The sequence below is a fragment of the Plectropomus leopardus genome, chromosome 8, assembly GCF_008729295.1.
Source record: "Plectropomus leopardus isolate mb chromosome 8, YSFRI_Pleo_2.0, whole genome shotgun sequence".
NCBI classification, from domain to species: domain Eukaryota; kingdom Metazoa; phylum Chordata; class Actinopteri; order Perciformes; family Serranidae; genus Plectropomus; species Plectropomus leopardus.
The window spans coordinates 34,744,999-34,762,696 of record NC_056470.1 but is presented as its reverse complement, the minus strand read 5'-3'; the positions used below and the strand labels follow the sequence as shown (position 1 = coordinate 34,762,696).

Genomic DNA, 17,698 nt, shown 5'->3' with positions numbered 1-17,698 from the left:
TTTCTCCACAAATGCAGAGATGCTCATCAAGTTTGCACTTACATTCCCTTAAAAGCTCAGATTGCTCTTTTGTTATTAAACAATGAAGTGGTTCATTAAACTGCATGTTACATTTTTACAGTGTTTGGTCATTTCCGCATTTCCGGAGCTATAGTTACCGCTTCATGGTTGTATGCCTCCGCCAACCAGTCAAGTTGAAATTACAGTTTACATGCATGTCTGTTCAGAATCATATGCCATCATGATAGTCGAACATGCTTCAATGTGGATGTCGCTGCAAAGAAGCTACATATTCCAAAACATGGAGGCTTCACACATCAGCACAGTAGATCTGTACTAGCAGTACATTTTCAAGGTTAGTGTCACCAATTCAATATCTGATCAAATGTCTCCCTTCCTGTTCCTGAGATATGACGCTCCATAATGGCCAGAAAGTGTTCTGCAGAACACTGTAATGTCGCGGTGAAGTTGACCTTTGAGATATAAAATGTCAGCACCTCATCATTTTATCCAATTAGACTTCTGTGTAAAACTCTGTCACAAAATTTAGTGCATGAATTCTTGAGTAATGGCAAAAAACATGTTTTGTGACAGCGGCCTTGACCTTTGAGCACTAAAATCCATTAAGTTCATTGTTGAGTCCAAATGGACGTCTGGTCCAAAGTTAAAGAAAAGGCATTCCTGATATACCTCGTTCAGGAGAACAGGAATTAAAAAGTATATGCTCATCAGGGAAGGGGTTCTGGTAGAAATCTTGGGCAAATAAAACCACAGAATGAGCAGGGTTGGGTAGCAAAACTCAAGTTCCCCTGCCCCCTGCTTGTCATCCCATTAAACAAGTGAAGGGAATTAGCCAAAAAGTTAGCAAGATAAGTTAAGCCTCCCACTGGAACCTGACCAGGCTCACTTAAGCTGGGCTGTTAGGGTTCATTATACAACAGTTAGATCAAACCAAGCAATTTGATTGATTGAGAGGTGTTCCACATGTGTATACAGTACAACAGCACCGGGACTTTTAACTTCTCATGTATCACTCCACCGTGTAGCTGCTCTAAACCGTTAATTGGGCAAACATTAACGGTCGATACTTATCTAACGTTACAGTAGATTGCATCAACATTTGAAGAACTCCCCTCTTACTGGTAGCATCGCTCAAAAACTACCTGAGCAGATTTCGCCTGATGCAAAAGCCCTCGACCTGCAGACCAGGAGGGAGCAGCTGCTACAGCCAGCTTTTGGTAAACCGCCGTTCATTGGGAGTACAACAGCTGTCACAGATGTTAGAAGGATGTGCAATGAGTCAGGGACACACTCATCTCTCACCAACCACAGCCTGAGAGACACTGCAGTGTTTCCCTTATTACACATACAGTATAAACACTTATTTACACAGCGGCATGTCATTTCTGTCTCTACATGGTCGTGCATTAACAACTCCTCTTTGCTCTCTGTATCACGCATGGTGGAGTTCTGCCCCCAATGTGCGCACGCACACACGCGCGCGCACACACACGTGTATGCACACACTGGCGAGCACACTCCCACCAGCGGACAGAGAGCGCGCGTCAAAAATATGTCGCCTCAACCACCGGAAAAGCATAAAAAATATCTGCGTTTTTCACCGTCTCCCACGGTGGTGAAGATGGCAACACTCGCTCTCCTGAGAGTAAGTTGGAGTTGCTCTCCTGAAGTACAGAAAAGAGCCAAAGCAGCAAAAAGACAGACTGTAGTCACAAAAGCTGCACACTTTGTGATAATTGTCATAAAGAAATGTGCCGATGTTTAGTTCAATGTACAATTCAAATAATTGTTCAGTTGTTATATTAACTGCTGTCATTAAAAGAAACACCATGATTCCTTTCAGTGGTTTTGTCTGTGTCCATACAGTACTTTTTTTTTTGCACAGATGCCACACCAATCAAGTGCCTGATTGGCAAAGACAAAGCAGTGAAAGCAGCATTGAAAACAGTTGACATGACATCCGAATCACCATTTGCAAGACAAAGAAAAACAAAAAAGAATGGGGAAATGAACTTAAGCCAAAGGATAAATTCAGACTCAATGATGTATTGTATTTTGTTTTTGTTTCCATTTTGTGTAATGTCAGTAGGCCCTATTGTTCTCTGACATGCGGATGATATTTTCCATTCCAGGGCCAAAGGATCATGACAAGGTATAAAAACCCTGACTGGTCGTCTCCTCATCTGCTCTGACTCGTCACTACATCTAAAGGTAATATTTCAGAGGTTTCTACTTCCCTGCAAAATACTTTTTGTGTTTTTCAAAGGTTTTTGTAAGAACCTTATATGTATATTCTCAATGATTTCTTTATACTCTGTGTCTGTTTTTTGTTTGTTTTAATGAATAAAGATCTCTATATGCTCTGGATAATATGAGTTCATTTATTATGTCTGATTTCTTTTCACAGATGGCAGCAGGTTTTTACTTGGTGTGCTTCCTCTCTGTGGCTGGCGGACTGTTGATTGCAGGAACTGTAAGTTGCCTTTGATTTATTTTTTTTTATCCTTTGGTTGTGACAAGAAACCACTGTAAGTCACCTAGTATGTAAATATTTACTCTGTTTGCTGTTCGGCCTCCGCAGAAAGAAAACAAAACTTCATTGTGTATATGCTATTGAAAGGCATACTTCCTTATGTAAAAAAAAAAAAAAAGTCAAAATGTACCTTGTACAATAAATCCTATGTCTTCTGATGCACAATAAACCAAGAGTTAAATGAAGGTTTGAGCAAAGGTCAGTTGTTCCTGATGAAGGACAGTATTGAGAACAGATAGGGTTTCAAAATTTACTGAAGATGCAGATTATTTTGATTTGATTTAGATATGTCTAATGTCAGGAGCCTCTTTTTTTCTTTTTCTTTATAACAAAACACACCTAAGTTTTACTCTTCCATAATGCGGGGAAAATGCAAAGTGCAAAGTCCAAGCTGATAAATGTGTTGTTCATGTTTTCAGATGTCTGCCCCTCTTAAAAGTAAGTAACTGAATTTTCTTCAAGATTTGTTTGTATGTATAAAACATTTTTTATAGCAGATAACAGGGTTAGGCTTGTGTGAAATGTTTCAAACCTGTTTTATATTAAGCCAAAACTGGACTGGACCTATTCACTGAATTTTATCAGCTATCTTACATGATTCAGCAGTCAATCCTAAGAGGAACATAATGACACCGTGTCCCCACAGAACATGAGTGTCCAACTATCACGTAGCATATCATATGTGTGTGTTTTTCTACAGTAGAAAAGGGTCTGTTTTTGGGCCTGATCTGAGCTCTACTTTGTGATAAACTGGAACACCAGCTGTGAGTCAGACCTCATCACCCAGCATCAGTGCTGGACCTCACTAACTTCTTCCTAACATGACGACTGTGTTGCAGTTGCTTGCTGTCCTGCCGGTTGGACTCCATTTGGACATCGCTGTTTCATTTTCTTCCACGAGGCAAGGGAATGGATATTTGGAGAGGTACTTGACAGTGCAAAAAAGGTTACTGTAATTGTGATGATTCACTGCACTTTTGTTGCATTTTGTTCAGCCTGTCTCTTGCCCTTACTTCGGTATGACGTTAATACATAAACTATGTTGCAAATTTATTAGGTTCACTTCTCAAAAATGAATGCAGCCTAATACAATAGTCCCATAATAAATCCCACCTTTATTCTGGTTATCACATCACATCACATCACATCACATCACATCACTCGTTTAGAGAATCAATCAACATATCATTATGGTCTCATTCTGGAGGCTGCTGTTTGCGGTGGTGAAAAACTGTATTTTGTTAAACAGCTTTCTATTATTTAGTCCTCTCAATTTATAAATAAAGGTGGGCTAAATAACAGAAACACCTCTCTGTGTAAAGCTATGTCTCTCTCTCCTGCTCTGTCTCTCTCTCTACTCCCCCCCCCCACTTCATTATCAGCATGTATGCCGTTCACTCGGTGGGAATCTGGCCTCAATCCACACTCCTGAGGAAAATGCCTTCCTCGGTGATTATATTGAAAAAGTGGCTGGCTCCCGTGTACATACTTGGATCGGGGGCACTGATGAGGCACAAGTGAGATATACAAACACACAGCACACGGGATCTGATGCAGCTATCTCCTGAGATGTTACCTGTTGCTACATGGGGAATTCACACTACGAAGTACGAATATTAATTTTCTTTTAGAGAGTTGGAGGAGAAGAGCGATCCCACTCTCATGTCTGTACATTAAGCACACAGCCTGAGACCAGCCAGGATAAGCCTAGCTTAATACAATTTCCCTATGTGGAACCTCGTTATGTTTTTTTTTCTGCGTCTGTGTTAACAGGTTAGCAAGCTGCGCTGTTCAGGAACAGCAAAGCTGCTGGGCATCTAGTCTTGCCAGTTTCTTCCACATGAAATGCATGGTTTTATGCATTTTTTCATGCATGTCAACACTGTCAGCTTCTGAGGACAGTGGGATTCTTAATTGTAAGAGGAAAGGTGTGAACAATTCTGGGGTTTAAGAACACATCATGAATCAGACGTAGATTTTTCTTAGGACTTTTCCGAAGGACAAATTTAAGAAAAAACTTAGGACGATATTGGTGAATGTAGGGATGGGTACCAAAACCTGGTACTAAACAGGCCTTAGTGCCAGATCAGTAAAGACTGGAGGATGGATAAGCACCAACATTTACAGTTCTGCTACTGGTATTGGAGATTTTAAGAAAGAATATTTCTTGTTTATTTAAGTAACATAACGTTGTCTTTTACAAGGTTTAGCTCTGACACACATTCACGCACTCTCTCTCACACACACACACACACACACAGCGTTGATACCAACACCGTTTGTTGCCACAAGTGCAACAACTGTTTTTATCGTTAGGGCAAAAACACAAGTGATCTTTTAAAACATCTAGCCAAAGTTAATAACATTCAGGCAGAGAAATGCGCAGTTTTCGACTGCATAGCTAGTAGTTCAGCTGAGCGGAAACACACTGTGACAACTAGTGGTAGAGACTATAGCCCCACACATACAGTATTTATACCGTCATATACCATTTACCCCACTGAAATTTCAGGAAGGTATGAAATATTACATACTGCTCAGCCCTAGTACAGAAGAATCAATACTGCAGAAAATAAATACTGAAACTACTGATAGTATTACAATAAATGACACATTCCCTCTTTCAGGAGGGAACGTGGCTGTGGACTGATGGCTCACCATTTAACTACCAATCCTGGAGTCCTGGGGAGCCTAATAACCTTGGACAAGAGCACTGCATTGAAATGAACTGGAGAGGTAAAAGTATTATTACTTGGCTTTGTGATGTAACTCTTTTGTGGCAAAGTAGGTTCTGAACAATACACTGTGCTGCCTGAGCATGTGTTGGTCATTTTTAGGTATACTAGGTATTGGTGATGCATGGGTCGACCCACAGCCTATGAGTCCTGCAGGATGACTCACGGGTTGGGCGGTTCGGATGAGCTTGTTGAAAACATTGCAGGTATCGGGCAGTGCGGGTCATAATGTGACCAAGCAACGTTCTGAGTAAATTGTTATAATTTACAGAAAGACTGCGCAATAATCCAGTTTACACCTTCTTCCACCCTCTCTATCTTTCTCTGTCACACAGCAAGCAGCTGTCTCATCAGCACTGCTATGCTCAGGCTCTCTGATTCAGCTTTTGACAAGGAAAATCTGACGTAAATCTGACATATTTAATTTCTCTGGTCATAATGATGTGTTAAAATATTTCACTCAGAAAAACATGCAAGCCTTACACGGTGTTCTTACAGCAAGCAAAAGCCTCTCTGCCCACACCGACTCCATTAAATATGCACTTACGTAACGTCATGTAAACAAACCACTGTATTGATCAGCTGTGAGCTCATGTAAACAAACCATTTAGGTTATCAGCTGTGCATTTGAGATCATATGCTTAAGACATAACCACTTAAGAGAGCAGTGACTACTTGCTGTCTTTCTGTCCTTTGTACTTTTTAAAACAGAAAACACAATTTTTTACTTGTGATATTTACTGGAAATGTGTAGCCAACAGCAAATAGATTTTTTACTGGAAACTTTCAGCTCCAGTTTGTAGTTTTGCGTTTCAGGTTCGGGTCATTGATTAATACACTTGTGTACAGGTCAGACAGGTAGGTTTGGCTCTCATGGCGGGTCAGATTTGGTCAGGTTTAAAAAAAAAACTGACCTGCTTATCACTATTATGTATACATATGTTGCATCTCTATTTTTAGGAATGCTTAACAGTCTTTTTTAAGATTTTTGTGGATAAGATCATTTACACAGAAATGTAAATACATCTTATCCACTAGATAGGTTTAAAAAAAAGCAATATAAAACATTTGAAAAGACTTTTGTGCTGTTATGACATATGTTGTTTTTAACCCCTCCTTACAGAGTACTTCTGGAACGACAACCAGTGTTACCATGAAAGAGCTTATCTTTGTGCCAAAGACCAGATCTAACTTCCACCTCCACAGTGACAACAGCAACAATGTTGGTTCTACTGACAGTTATTATCAAATCAAATACTTCTGTATTATAAAACTGTGATAAAAATCTTATTGCTATTAATTTAGATTTTTTTTAGTTTATAAATGCACAGAAAACTGCTTCACAACACTGATCAAAGTGGTATTCAAAACCTTGCTGTTTCAGTAGGACAAAATAATTATTTTTCATTTTCTTTCCATATTGTCATCCATCCATTTTCTTCTTTACTACACCGATTTAAACTTTTGAAAATATGTAATCAACCAGCCAATCAGAAATATATTAAACATCATTTTCATTGACTGCACATTTTTTGTGTGGACTTGATTCCTTGACTTTGGTATTCTGAAGTATTCACATTTGAAGCACTGAGTGAAAACAGTAAACTTAATAGGCAATCAAAGATGATTGATGAAAGATTTTTTATCATGTTAAAGTAAGGAGTAAACTGACCCTGACTTAATGACATATTTCATGGGTTAACCGTAACAATTCATCTATATAGTGAACACTCCAGGAAATCTGAGGTATAACCATCAGATGAATTTCTGGTATAAAAATGTTTTCTTCTCCTTCTTCTCCCTGAAATCATTGTTCTATTATTCTATTTATGAGATTTTAGGACATTTCTAGGATTTTAGGACATATGGGGTTTAGCTAGGACCTCTGTTAGGGGGTGCTGGAGATACTCCATTGGTACTTTTTTTGATAAACAAGCTAGATTCCACCACTGTACAACAGTCCGTCATTATGTGTCACATGACATTATGTTAACACCATATAAGCCAACAGAAAGCTTAAAGTCACTGCAGAGAGAGCAATAAACAATGTAATTCACATCACACAGATCACATATCGATCACATCAACCACTAAAAAACAAAGTCAGACTTGTGAAGTTTGTTACAGAGAAACCAGACCAAACATAGAAACCAATTAACACATATCCAGTCACAAAACAAGCCTCATACAGTAAATTAAGTACAGGTCCTACCTTTGGATGAGCTTCTCACTTTCTCGATCTCCAGCCTGATTTATAATGAAATCCTCCAATGTCATAACATTTTCCTCATCATATCTCCAGTCAAAAAACCCAGCAAACTGCTCTCTCAGGTGTTAGGTAGGGACAGGCAGCTGTAAAAAACAAATGCTGTCTGTTACAGGTGTTGTATCAAAGAGTGGTACCCCATCAAATAGTGTTTTCCCCCTGTTACTGTGTAGTGACCCCCTTAGTGGTTAGGTTTGTGAGGGGCACCGGTGCACAAGGACCAGGTAAGAAAAAATACTCTCTGTGTCTCTATAAAAAACATTTTTGGTTTTGTTTTGTTTGTTGTTTGTTTTTTGTTCCACATGTTCAGGAGGGACAGAGGAAGCACCAGTTATCAAGCTCCTAAGGTTTATCATTGTTTGGGTGCAATAATAAAAGGTGTAGTTTTTAAAATGACATATTAAATAAGATAAAATATAGCATATATATTAAAAAAAGAAAGAAAAGTAAAATAAATATTTTATAAAAACAGGGAGAGTGGGGCTAAATAGAAGAGGGGATAATGGAATAAAATAGAATTAAAAAAAAAATAAAATAATATCCTGAACACTTATATGTAAAATAAATTAGTGGGACAACTTTTTTTTAATGTGTATGCAACAAATTAAGTCATTCGAACTTATTTTCTTTAAGATTTAAAGGGAATTGTAAAGGGGTTAGGGTTGACCATAAAAGAAGGGGTAATATAATACAATATACTAACAATAATAATATCTAAAATATAATAAAGTTATATAAATAAAGTTATGTAAGTGCCAAACCACATTGTTTGGGTGCATTGATCAAAGTTGTTTTAATATGACAGTTATATAATATAAAAAATAGCATATAACATAAAATTTGTAAAATAAAATAGAGAGAATAAAAAAGAATAAGAATTATATAATATTATATAAAAACATATAATAATAATTACAAGTAATTTTAGTAATTAAAAATAATAAATAAACATATTTTTATTTTTTGAACATAAGAGGAGTGTTGATATAATATAATCATTTCAAATAATTATAGTAGTCAAAATATAATTCCATTGTTTTTAAATAGATAAAGGATATCTAAAATGCATAAATAGAATAGCCTTAAGTGAAAAGGGCTGTAAGTGTCAAACCGCATTGATCAAAATTGTAGTTTTATGATGACTGTTTCAATGGTATAAAATATAGCAGATAATGTCAAACATGTAAAATAAAAATTTCATCAAAATCAGGGGAGTGAGGGGAAATAGAAAAGTGGATATTAAAAATAGAGTAAATAATATATATTTTAGGAGGATACAAAAAAATTAAATACAACATCATATTTGAATGCGGAAAAACACTTACATTTCTGAAAAACACTAAAACACACATACAAGGGTATAAGGGTATAAGGGTCTATGGGTATAAGGGTGTAAGGGTCTGAGGGTCTAAGGGTGTAAGGGTCTGAGGGTATGAGGGTCTAAGGGTGTAAGGGTCTATGGGTCTAAGGGTGTAAGGGTCTATGGGTCTAAGGGTGTAAGGGTCTATGGGTCTAAGGGTGTAAGGGTCTATGGGTATAAGGGTGTAAGGGTGTAAGGGTATAAGGGTATAAGTGTATAAGGGTGTAAGGGTATAAGGGTATAAGGGTCTAAGGGTGTAAGGGTCTGAGGGTCTGAGGGTCTAAGGGTGGGTTAGAGAGGGGAAACAGTCGCCATGTTTGTTGCAGTTACCTGGTTTAAAGTTAACACCTCCGTCTTCTTCCTCTTCTCCTTTATGCTGTTCGTCTCACTGAAGTGTTTTCCATCGACTTTACAGAGCAAAACATCCCTCTGTCCTACCTAAAAATCGCTAAAACTGTCGGTGAAACTACACAGAAATGACCGTTTTCTTGCGGCTCACCGACAACCGTTACCGTGTCAACAGCTAGCCGTTACCGTAGTTAGCCGTTTAGCTTGTTAGCTCGTTATCTCGATTAATCCACCAGTTGTTGTTAGCCTTCAAATGAAATTGGTCTTATATAAGACAAACGTTTAAAATATAATACCACTGAAGGACAGGTGAACTTCTCGGTCACATTTTATGTAAATTCGCGGCGACGTCAGACAGGTAAAACCGCGAGACAACAACCGTGACGCAGCTTAGCTAGCAGTTCCACTTCCGCTCTGTCTTTTTTTTTCCAATTCAACTTTATTAATAAAAACGTAAAATAACACAAAGTCAGATTTCCTGACAGAGTAAAAGTTAAAAAAAAAAATAAAAATAAAGAAAAAAAGTCAGACTGCTTTTTAGATACATGCAGTGGAGAAATTAACAAAAAAAAAATATTTATTATGATGTAAGGTAGATAAACTTATGTTGTGATTTACATGTTTCAGAAACTTCATGATGGAAGAATTAAAAATAAATAAATAAAAATAGTACCTAGCAGGATCACAAGTTTTATTGTCAAATTTTAATGACTTAATATTTAATATCTTAATATTTTTCTTTCTTTTTTTACTAATTTTTATTTATTTTATATTTTTGTTCTACCTATTTTAGCTCTGCATCATCCCGCTGCAATTTTTTTATAACAAATAGCTCGCCCACTAATCCATCCTGCAGCTCATGTAAAGAATATCTGTGGTGACCCTGACATTGACAAAAACCTCTGATGACACTGATAATAACAATTATCAATCTGGATTTTCCTTCTTCTTTAAAAAAAAAAAAAAAATACATCAATGCTATAAAAATCTGAGTGAATGTTTCTGCACATTTCTTATGAAAACAAACTTCTGCATATTTATTGTACCCTTAAAAAAAAAAAACTTTTATCGTAAAATGTAAAAAAAAATACACAAGTATGAGTGGGAAAATAAACGTATATTTATCAGATCATGAACAAGGGTTGAGAGACATGAAAGATTTACAGGAATGTGAAAGGGCATGATTACAGGCGGCTGCATGAAGGACGATGATTCAGAATATTCAACTCAAATTTTATGTTACTTCTCATCTGTGTCACACATGTTTTTATTATGAAGACTATCTGGCTATACACTGCTATGGCTGTACAGGTAAATGGCAAAAGAACTGATCTATGTACAGCAGGACGTAAAGTTTCTGTTGTTGCAGTCAGAGCCACACAGACGAGGCCTCTGCTAAACTGCTGCTGCAAGCTGATGTCGACAGGAAGTGGTGTCTGCTCATTTTACAGCCATCAGAGGGAGTTGCACTGTCATTGTTTGTAAAAAGCAAGGTGTGCAAAACTCAAGACTGTTTTGGTAGTTTAAAATTCTGTACTGTTGAATTGTGTAACACTGGAGACAAATGATGGATGCACGATAAATGAGCAACACAAGAAACTCTATTTATCTTTTCTTGCAAAGTTGTTTGTTCAAGCATTAGAGCTCCATTTATGGTTAAAGCAAATGTCTCAAATTACCAAATAGTAAGTAAAGTAACACACAGGGATACACATCTGAGTGTTTGTGTTGGGCAGAGTGATTAAGTCAGCGGAAAAAGCATCACAAAGTGCCAGAGAAGCTCCAGAACAAGCAGAAACAAAATGCTTTACGAGAATCTTTTTTTTTTTTTTTTTTTTTAACTTTCATTGAGTTAATTTTCATACCAGCATCAGTTCAAATCAAAAATATCAAATATTCATTAATTTTCATAATTTTAATCCTTTAAATGCCAGGTTTGTGTCATGATGCCATTATACTACATGCAAAGTAAAAAAACATTATTATCACAGCCTGGGATATGTCAGTTATTTGCAGGAACATTGATTGTGATAGTGCAGTGCACCTTGTGAAAAAAGCATGTGTTTTCTCCATATGCACAATATTGTAAAAAAAAAAAAAATTAAAAATCATCAGGCACAAGCCCAGAATGACACCCATAAATAACACGTCATGTTTTTCTGCTTTGCTTAACAGTTTAAATGTAACAATTTAGTCTCCACAGTGTATTTTAGACTTATTGTAAGAGATGAGCTGGAAATTCACGCATTAAACAAAAAGCATGTAAAATGCGCCAAACAACCCCAAAGGGTGTTGACATTTTGACATCACATTGTGAAGCCTCATATCTGTGGGTTTTTTCACTGTGCACATAACAACATCATGTTTTCTTTTATTTAACTTTCCAAAACAAACTCTGACTCAAGAACATTAGATGAAGATAGATGCTTTATGTGCACATTGTGACTGTTACTCACTGGATTGTAGATTTCTTTTAAAAAAACTCAAAACCTTGTGGAGTGAGTCAGATATGAAAAAAATCACAAATATCCATGTAGTGAAGGAGAATGTATAGATCCTTTAAATGTCACAGTGACTGAGACAAGTGAAACTGGGTCACTCCCCTCTGATGCGTCTTTGCACAAACTCTGAATGGCTCTGGCTGCGTTTTCATGTAAGGCCTCCCTGTCGACAACAGGGGGCGACAAAAGCTCACAAATAATAAGACATGAAGAGAAAGGTTACATTTTACATAGCCCTCCTGTCCCATGCCTGTCTCATGTCAGGCCTACAGTACTGTTGTCAGGGTCGGTAAGGTTCCTCCTTAAGTGATACATATACATCCTGAAAAATAAAATAAAATGTGCACAAGAACGTCTTCACCCAAACATCATTTATAGAGTCCATGCTTCAACCTTTTCATTGTTCAGGTCAAATTTTGCAAATGGATCTCTGCGTGTTTACCCCCCAAAAAACAGAACTCTAAAAGCACAATAATCCACAAAACGTAGCATTTGGTTCCTTTGAGATTATTTTCCTCAAAACACAAACTCATTTAAAGGCAGATTAAGTGTTTGCATACATGATCACAAAGTTTCTTTTCATTCTCCTCCAGTTATTTTGTAACGCATCGACGCCTGCAGTCCCCTGACGTTCCTCCCGTAACCCTCCAACCCTGACTATTCTCCTGACGTTGATTTGATTGACAGCATGCAAATCAAAGACACTGTGTTGAACTGTCTCCACACAGCAGATGCTCAGCGGTGCTCCTCGGTTCACGTGGAGTCCAGTGAAGGTCACGACTGTTTGCAGTGACCCACCTCGTCTCGCTCGCCTCATAATTGGATTTTATAGTGGTGACATTTTAATTGCAGTCTTAACCTGGAAAACAATCCCATTTCATGGCCGGTTCCTCAGACTCAACGATGATGGGCAATAATAAAGAGTTATCGTGTAACAAGTTGTTTTTTTAATGCCATTATTGTCCTGTTTCTCTACCATTATCGTTACCCGCTGCAGCAATATCACCCCTGATTCTCTCTCTCTCTCTCACACACACACACACACACACACACACACACACACACACACACACACGCTGCTCTCAGAGCCATAAAAACTGCACTAGGCAAATTCTGCAAAGATAAAAACAGTCCATGTGTGTAAAAGAAAACCATCCTGTCAAGAGATAGTCTCCGCCCACAGGAAGTGATAAATTTAAAGTGACACTCAATCAGTTTTCAGTCCGACACATCCCAACTCGTCACATATCGCCGCTCTGTCAGTAGACTTTCACGTCTACATGTTACTTCATCCTCCTGCGTCTGCTGTTGATACTCAAGTACGCCGCCAACAACAGCACATTGTGGGATTAAAGCAAATTAGTTTTAACCCTTTGAAACTTCAGAAAATTGGTTTGATTTCTTTCCAGAACATTGCCGAGAAGGAAATTAGTGAATTAACATGCAGCTCAAAAACATAGAAAGAAATTGATTAAATGTTGCAAGAAAATTACATGAATATAGACAAAAAAAATACCTGAAAAAAAGAGAAATATATATAAAAATAGACATATAATTTTTTCTGCAACATGGTTGTAAATATGAAATTATTATGGCTACATATATAATTTTTTGGACATTTTTGCTGACTGCCTTTTTTCCAAATTTTTTGAAAGAAAATAAACCAATTTGCTCATGTTTCAAAGGGTTATGGAGCTCTTGAAAGGCGTTTAAAACCTGTTTTGACATAATTTTCTTTGCTCAAAGGGTTAAGCAACAAAAGCATGTGGTTAGGTTTGGTTTTTTTAGTTTAGTTTAGTTGCTCACAAATAAAAACTGCATAAAATCCAGATGAATAAAAACACAAAAAATGTGTCAGGAGAGGTAAAGAAGCCAGATCAACTTGAAAACAACAAACAAAATCAAAAACAAAGAAAAACAAACCTCCCAAATTAACACCTTGTTAGATTTAGGTAACAAAAGCGGGGGTTGGGTTTGGACAAACACATCCTGGCGTGTCTCAACATTAATACAGGAAGGGAACAGTGGGCTCCAAGGTGACAGTCCCAGGTTTGTTGGACCTTTAATCATAACACCATGACAAATTCTGTCTGGCCACGACACATGCTGACGCCCCCGGCGGCGTATCAATCCACCATGACGTGCAGCTTTTGGCATCGGTGTCTGACACCACAGTCAGTAACAAAGCGGCTGTATTTGACGACTTTGGGACGAGAACGAGGTGCTCGAACCTGAAGAAGCCTGATTCATAAAGTTTTCCACCCTCATCACGTTACTTTACCGAATTACAAACTGTTCACAAATGCTTTTCATCATTTCACGAAAGCATTTTACTTTTTCTATATCAAAGATAAATTAAAGATAGATACTGTCTTGTAATCATGGTAAAAAAAAAAGTTACCTAGTGCAGCTTTAACAAACCAAACAAATCTGCATCACATATGCTGAGAATGAGATCTGATCCCAAACTGTAAAATCTGACAAGTTGATTTTCTTAAAAAAAAATCCTAGAAAACCAATTTCCTTGAAAAATGTAAGTAAATATACTTATTACTATCATAGTTTTATTTTTACTTTATATCTAATTGTTAATTTTACTTGATATTTTGTTACATTTACATAATTTTGTGAAGTTGTTGCAACTTAAAAATGACTAGTTTAATTATATCATTATTTCTAAGTTTGAGCTACTTCAGTAAATACTAAGCATCTGAATTCTGCTACAAAGTCATATTTGTGTTTTCTTAAACATGTTAACAGCACTGAACTTGCAGAAATCCAAACCTCATAATTAGCAAAATCCTCTTTGTGATCATCAGATTAAGTCAGACTAACTTTGTCTCCCAGCTGGAAGTTGAAAACTTACCAATTTAATTAACATTTACAGTTATATTTACTTTCCTTTTTCAAGGTTGTCGGTTTCCAAGATTATCTTAAGTCAACTTGTCAGATTTTACAGTGCAGATCTTTCCCGTCCTGTTTTTCCATCGCAGTCTGTCGTCGCTCGGTTGTGTCTGCAGACCTCTGGTCTCACGTGTCGTACATTCAGGCCGGTCTACATTCCAACATCTTCTTGAAAGCCTTCCTGAAGCTGTCGTCCAGGAAGGCGTAGAGGAACGGGTTGAGGCAGGAGTTGGCATAGCTCAGGCTGGTTATGAAGTAGGAGATCCCGATCAGGAGCGGCGTGGTCCTCAGGTCCGTTGTCAGAGCCACGATGGTGCTGAGGTGGAACGGCGTCCAGCAGAACAAGCACACTGCCAAGACGATAAACACCATGATGGTGACTTTCTTCTTGGCCTTATCCAGCGCTTTGGCGTTGCTGTTGAGCCGCATGTTCCTCAGCTTGTAGAGCATCATGGTGTACAGGATGCAGATGGTTGAGACCGGAATGGCGAAGCCAAGGATGAGAGTGTAGATCCGGCTCGCTTTGAACCACAAACTCTCGGGGCTGGGGAAACTGAGCACGCAGCTCTTCCTCCCGTCATTGGGGTCTGTGTAGACGCCGGCGAAAACACTGAAAGGCATGACGATGAGGATAACGAGGATCCACACGCACAACGAGATGATTTTGGCTGCTCGGTAGGTGCGGTAAGGCATGCGCTTGGACCTCACCGTGGCCCAAACGACCAGGTAGCGGTCGATGCTCATAACTGTCAGGAAATAGATACTGGAGAAGATGTTGTAGTGGTCTATGCTGAGGATGACTTTGCACAAAACCTCGCCAAAAGGCCAGTAGTGCAGCAAGTGTTCGGCGATGTTGATCGGCAACACCAAGGTGAACAGATCATCTGCGATGGCCAAGTTCAGGATGAACATGTTGGTCACGGTTTTCATCTTGGGGGCTTTGAGGATCACGTAGATGACGGCCGTGTTGCCCGTCAGTCCCACAGCGCAGATCACAGAGTAGATGACCGGTAAAATGACATAAAGATCGGCGTAGAAGTAAAACTCGGCGGGCGGAGTGCAGTTCAGGTCAGTGCGGTTCCCTGAGTAGAAGTCCACCGAGTCGTTGCAGAGTGGCAGTGCACCGCCGGGCACTGACATGTTCTCCATGTTTGAAGAGAAGATTCTCAGTGCATTTTGAGCTAATGTACACCAAAATGAAAAATTAGGTTTTAAGAGTTTTTAAGTCATCCTTTCTTATAAATCTTCTCACAAAGGACACACCAGTCATTTATCAAGGGGACAAAAAAAGGTAGTTATGTACAGTTCAGCAAACAGGTCAAATTAAAGTGACCTTATCCTCCATTACTTCACCAGAAAGAAGCTCAGCCTCTTACTTGTATTTAAAGCAGCAGTTCCCAATCTGAGGTCCAGGGACCACCAACAAGTCACTGCGACGATAAAAGCAGTCCCACTAGTTAATTTAGAGTCATTGGTTCTTCTGTTGTTTCAGTTTTTGGGACGCGAGGAAGAGAAAGAATCATGCAAACTGTTCTCATGCACTCTTACCTCCCCAATTTACTGGACTGACACTTACAGACTGATGCAAGTAAACGCATACATTATAATCCTGCCAGATGGGTTTTCTTCGGAGAAAATGTCACCTTAGGAGAGTTCGTCCGTGGAACAATGTGGATCTGTTTGGCGTCCTTGTTGCGAAAACGCTCCAGACGCCACCCTTCATGCTCACTACACCAGCTGTCCACTTTCAGCTTTGTGTCAGGGTTTATTTTCCATTTCCAGCTCTTTAAAAACATCTGAAACTGGCTTTATCTCCACTCGGGTCCAGTTCTTCTCTCTGAAGTCCGCGTAAAAATCACATCCAGTCTGCCGATGCTGTCCTCACGCAAGATATTCTCCTCTGATTCTCTCCTCCTCTTTAGAAGAAGACTGAAATGAGTTTGAAAAGGTTGAACGTGTCCACGATAAGGTTAACGATGGTTATTTATGGTTTCGGGCGGCGATGTTTCCTCTCCGTGCTTCATGTGCGCTCTGGAGACCGCGCCAGGGTTAGGATTTACGCACGAGTAGCGCATGCTGAAATCTGGACAACAGAGAGATGTAGACGACAATTAGTTGCCTTGCATGCATTTGAAACATCACTGGAGACTGTGTGAATGTACTGCAGCAGGTGCAGCTTTTACTGTCAGCAGCCTGAAATCACTGAAAAAAAAAAAAGAAAATGTAAGTTTCAGGGCTCGACAGGCAAAACTAGATCAGACTTAGGTTTTTTTTTAATCTTAATAAATAATATATATCATAAATACAAATATTGACAATTGACAATTGACAAATTTAAGCCTTTAAAATCACGTTGGAAAGAGTTACGCACGCACCATAATTCCCTCTTGGAAGAAAAGTTGATTAACTAGCGTTTTTTGGTCCAGATTCATATCGTTTAAAGGTATAAAGAATATGAAAAAACACTCAACCATACAAGATTCTCTCCTCGAGTTAAAAAAAGATCTAAATGTGAGCTAAAAGACTCACAAGAATCAGTAAATAACAAGATTTTACACATATGCAAGTGCATAAAGTGAGTTCAGGTAGGTTTACCCTTCTGTGTCCCTGCTGAAGTGACTCTCCTCTGATCTCAACTGAGAGAGAGACGCGCTGCTCCTCAGCCTCTACTTCTCTCTGTCTCTCTCTCTCTCTGTCTCTCTGTCTCTCTCTGTCTCTGTCTCTCCCTCTCTCTCTCCCTCTTTCCCAGCGCCACAGACTGACGTCATTTCGAGATCCCCGTGTCAATCATTTGGTCAATGAGGCCAAAATAAACAGATAAATAAATAAGAGCGGTCTGTGAGGCTCGTGCTGGCCGGTTGAATCGATCTTGCTGGAGTGTCCTGCTCATGTAACAATAATTTTCTAATCTCCTTCTGTATGTGATGAACAAGACATTTAGACGATTACATAGGAAATCACATGTCCATCAAACTGATATTGAAACGGAAATATCTGATGTCTACATCCCCTTATTTTCTCGATATGTAT

At 38.6% G+C, this 17,698-nt stretch overlaps 2 protein-coding genes across 2 annotated transcripts; one reads left to right on the top strand and one right to left on the bottom strand.

Moving 5' to 3' along the window:
• The first annotated feature begins 2,428 nt into the window (after positions 1–2,428).
• Positions 2,429–6,480, top strand: LOC121946520 (galactose-specific lectin nattectin-like). The gene is made up of 6 exons (XM_042491119.1): positions 2,429–2,494; positions 2,974–2,992; positions 3,394–3,479; positions 3,937–4,071; positions 5,182–5,290; positions 6,413–6,480. Exons 1-6 carry the CDS (start codon positions 2,429–2,431, stop codon positions 6,478–6,480), a joined length of 483 nt encoding a protein of 160 aa, XP_042347053.1.
• An 8,176-nt stretch (positions 6,481–14,656) lies between these two features.
• Positions 14,657–17,329, bottom strand: npbwr2b (neuropeptides B/W receptor 2b). The gene is made up of 2 exons (XM_042492458.1): positions 17,264–17,329; positions 14,657–16,751 (listed from the first exon to the last, which is right to left on the bottom strand). Exon 2 carries the CDS (start codon positions 15,815–15,817, stop codon positions 14,810–14,812), a length of 1,008 nt encoding a protein of 335 aa, XP_042348392.1. The 5' UTR covers positions 15,818–16,751; positions 17,264–17,329; the 3' UTR covers positions 14,657–14,809.
• Between the last annotated feature and the right edge of the window lie 369 nt (positions 17,330–17,698).